Raw genomic sequence first — 3010 nt, 5'->3', positions numbered from 1 at the left:
CCTCCCCAAACCTATACGCAATACGAGACGCTGAAATTCAGCATCAGGAAAAACATGTAACCAACACGACCAACATAATCATTATGAATTCTGCGCTTTCTTTTATCGCAACAGTCTCCTGAATGCTTAGATAATTCGTTTTCTAATTGTCCGGATAAACTCTATAGCTTTTTGGAAATCTGGATCGTACGCTTATTAAACGTATTCGGTACATCGTTGAAGAATCAACATGAGAAGAAAAGGCTTGATTCGGTTATGGCCATTGTGCATTATCATGGCGTTGACACTGTCGGCTCATCTGTCGATGGGGCAGATCCGCTACTCTATTCCCGAGGAAATGACTGTAGGATCTTTTGTTGGAAATATTGGCACCGACCTTGGGCTTGAGCCCAAAAGGCTGGTTTCGGGAAAAGCACGAGTTTTCACTGCTGGCGGCAGTGAGTATGTTGGACTGGACACAGATAAAGGGCATTTGATCGTGAAAGAAAGAATAGACCGTGAGCAATTATGTGGGAAGGTCTCTGCTTGTAGTATCGCCTTTAATGTGATATTAGAAAATCCTATGGAGCTTCATCGTGTTAATGTGGATATACTGGACATCAACGACAACAGCCCCGTTTTTCCAAGGGTCGAAATGCAACTTGAAATTAGCGAGGCAGCCCCTCCTGGAGCACGCTTTTCTTTAGAGAGTGCGATTGATCCAGATGTTGGTATGAATACCTTACAGAAATATACATTACATCCAACTGACCATTTTAATCTAAACATTCGAAGCAGAGCAGATGGCAGTAAAAATATAGAAATGGTTCTTCAAACCGCTCTAGACCGGGAAAAGACAACGAACCATTACCTAACGCTCACTGCTGTCGACGGTGGAAAACCTCAAAGATCAGGAACTATAAAAATCCACATTCTGGTTCTTGATGCTAACGATAATTCCCCTGTATTCGACCAGTCGTCTTACAAGGCATCTGTTATCGAAAATGCGGGAAAAGGTACTCTTGTCACAACAGTTAGCGCGTCGGATGCGGATGAGTCAAGTCAAAAAATTCAGTACTATTTTGAACACCCAAGTGCTACTGTGAACGATTTATTTGCTATCGATTCCGAATCGGGTGAGGTTCGGGTCTCAGGGGAAATAGATTATGAAAAACATATAGAATTTAAGATTAAAGTAACTGCAAAAGATCACGGAGGTTTAACCGATTCAAGTGAAATTTTGATTGATGTAATCGATGTGAATGACAACACTCCAAAAATAACTATTATGTCTTTTTCTAGTGCTCTACCTGAGGACGCAGGTCTTGGCACAGTTGTTGCCATGATCAATGTCCAAGATCTGGACTCTGGCAACAATGGCAGGGTCACATGTTCTATAGATCGAAACCTTCCGTTCAAAATTGAATCGTCGTTAACGAATGAGTACAATCTTGTGACGGATTCAACACTGGACAGAGAACAGACGAAAGAATATAATATAACCATAACTGCAGTTGATGGAGGCAGCCCATCCCTTTCAAGTAAAGAGACTCTAACCTTAAAAATATCAGATGTCAATGACCATGCACCTCAGTTCAAACAGCAAACTTATAATGCATATGTCCTTGAGAACAATTCTCCATCCTTCTCTATCATTTCTGTCAAAGCTGTGGATTCTGACTGGGGACCAAATGCTAGAGTATCTTATTTCATTGTAGATGGATATTTAAATGGAGACCCTCTGACATCATATGTCTCTATCAATTCAGACAGTGGAGTCATTTATGCTGTGAAATCATTTGATTTTGAACAATTAAAATTATTCAAAATACAAGTGAAAGCTCAAGACGGGGGCTCACCCCCACTTAGCAGCAATACAACACTGAATATTTTCATCCAAGACCAGAACGACAATGCACCTCAGATTCTGTACCCTGTGCAGACAAGCAGCTCAGTGGTAGCTGAAATGGTGCCTCGTTCAGCAGATGTTGGCTACCTTGTCACTAAAGTTGTGGCTGTTGATGTGGACTCTGGACAGAATGCCTGGCTCTCCTATAAACTACAGAAAGCCACAGACAGGGCTCTGTTTGAAGTTGGAGCACAGAATGGAGAAATCAGAACAGTGCGTCAGGTCACTGATAAAGATGCTGTAAAACACAGACTCACTGTTGTGGTGGAAGATAATGGACAACCCTCTCGTTCAGCTACAGTCATTGTCAATGTTGCCGTGGCCGACAGTTTCCCTGAGGTCATCTCAGAGTTCACCAACTTTAACCATGACACAACATACAGTGACAATCTGACTTTTTATTTAATTTTGGCTCTGGCTGTGGTTTCAGTACTCTTCATTTTCTCACTAATTGCCATCATTTCAGTCAAAATCTATAGATGGAGGCAGAACAGGTTATTTTATAAATCTGCACCAAATCTACCAGTGATTCCATATTACCCGCCAGTCTATGCCGATGGTACTTTACAGCGCGTGTATAATTATGAGATGTGTGGAACAACTGATTCCAGGATGAGTGACATCAAGTTTGTCAGGCCTTACAGTCAGAATACACTGGTGAATATGAGTCGTGCAGGAACTGTACAGAGAGAAAAGAAAGAACAGGAGGAGGATGCAGATCTGTCCCTCGAGGTGAGAAATTCTTTCTTTGTCCTGACTCATTTGTGCTTTTTCTCCATTCACTGCAGTCACTGTTTTCAATTCTAAGTTTGTATATGTATTTTAAGCTGACAGAGTTCGTGTTGTGAAATTTGAGGAAGTAGGTTTGGATGCATGTGCCATCAATCAGAAGGATCCCCTCAGCCTGCTTACTCTTTTGTTCAATAACCAGGAGTTCTTATGTAGTCTATTTCTAGATGTTAATTAGGAAAGAGAATTTGTCCTCATATCTTTTTCACAGTGATATGACTGTGTGTAACTAGTTCTGTTCATCCCCCTGCGCTATCCTCTGTCGTGCACATAGCAACACAGCACATTGACCCACTTTCTCCTCCCACATTCACACTGGCCCAATGTTCTTTG

General features: G+C 41.7%; 1 protein-coding gene across 1 annotated transcript; it reads left to right on the top strand.

The window, feature by feature from the left end:
- The first annotated feature begins 274 nt into the window (after positions 1-274).
- LOC115828928 (protocadherin gamma-A11-like) lies at positions 275-2695 on the top strand. Its single transcript, XM_030793028.1, has one exon. It carries the CDS (start codon positions 275-277, stop codon positions 2693-2695), a length of 2421 nt encoding a protein of 806 aa, XP_030648888.1.
- The last annotated feature ends 315 nt before the right edge of the window (positions 2696-3010 follow it).

The sequence above is a fragment of the Chanos chanos genome, chromosome 15 (assembly GCF_902362185.1).
Source record: "Chanos chanos chromosome 15, fChaCha1.1, whole genome shotgun sequence".
Classification (NCBI taxonomy): Eukaryota; Metazoa; Chordata; class Actinopteri; order Gonorynchiformes; family Chanidae; genus Chanos; species Chanos chanos.
This window is presented reverse-complemented; position numbering and strand designations above follow the sequence as displayed.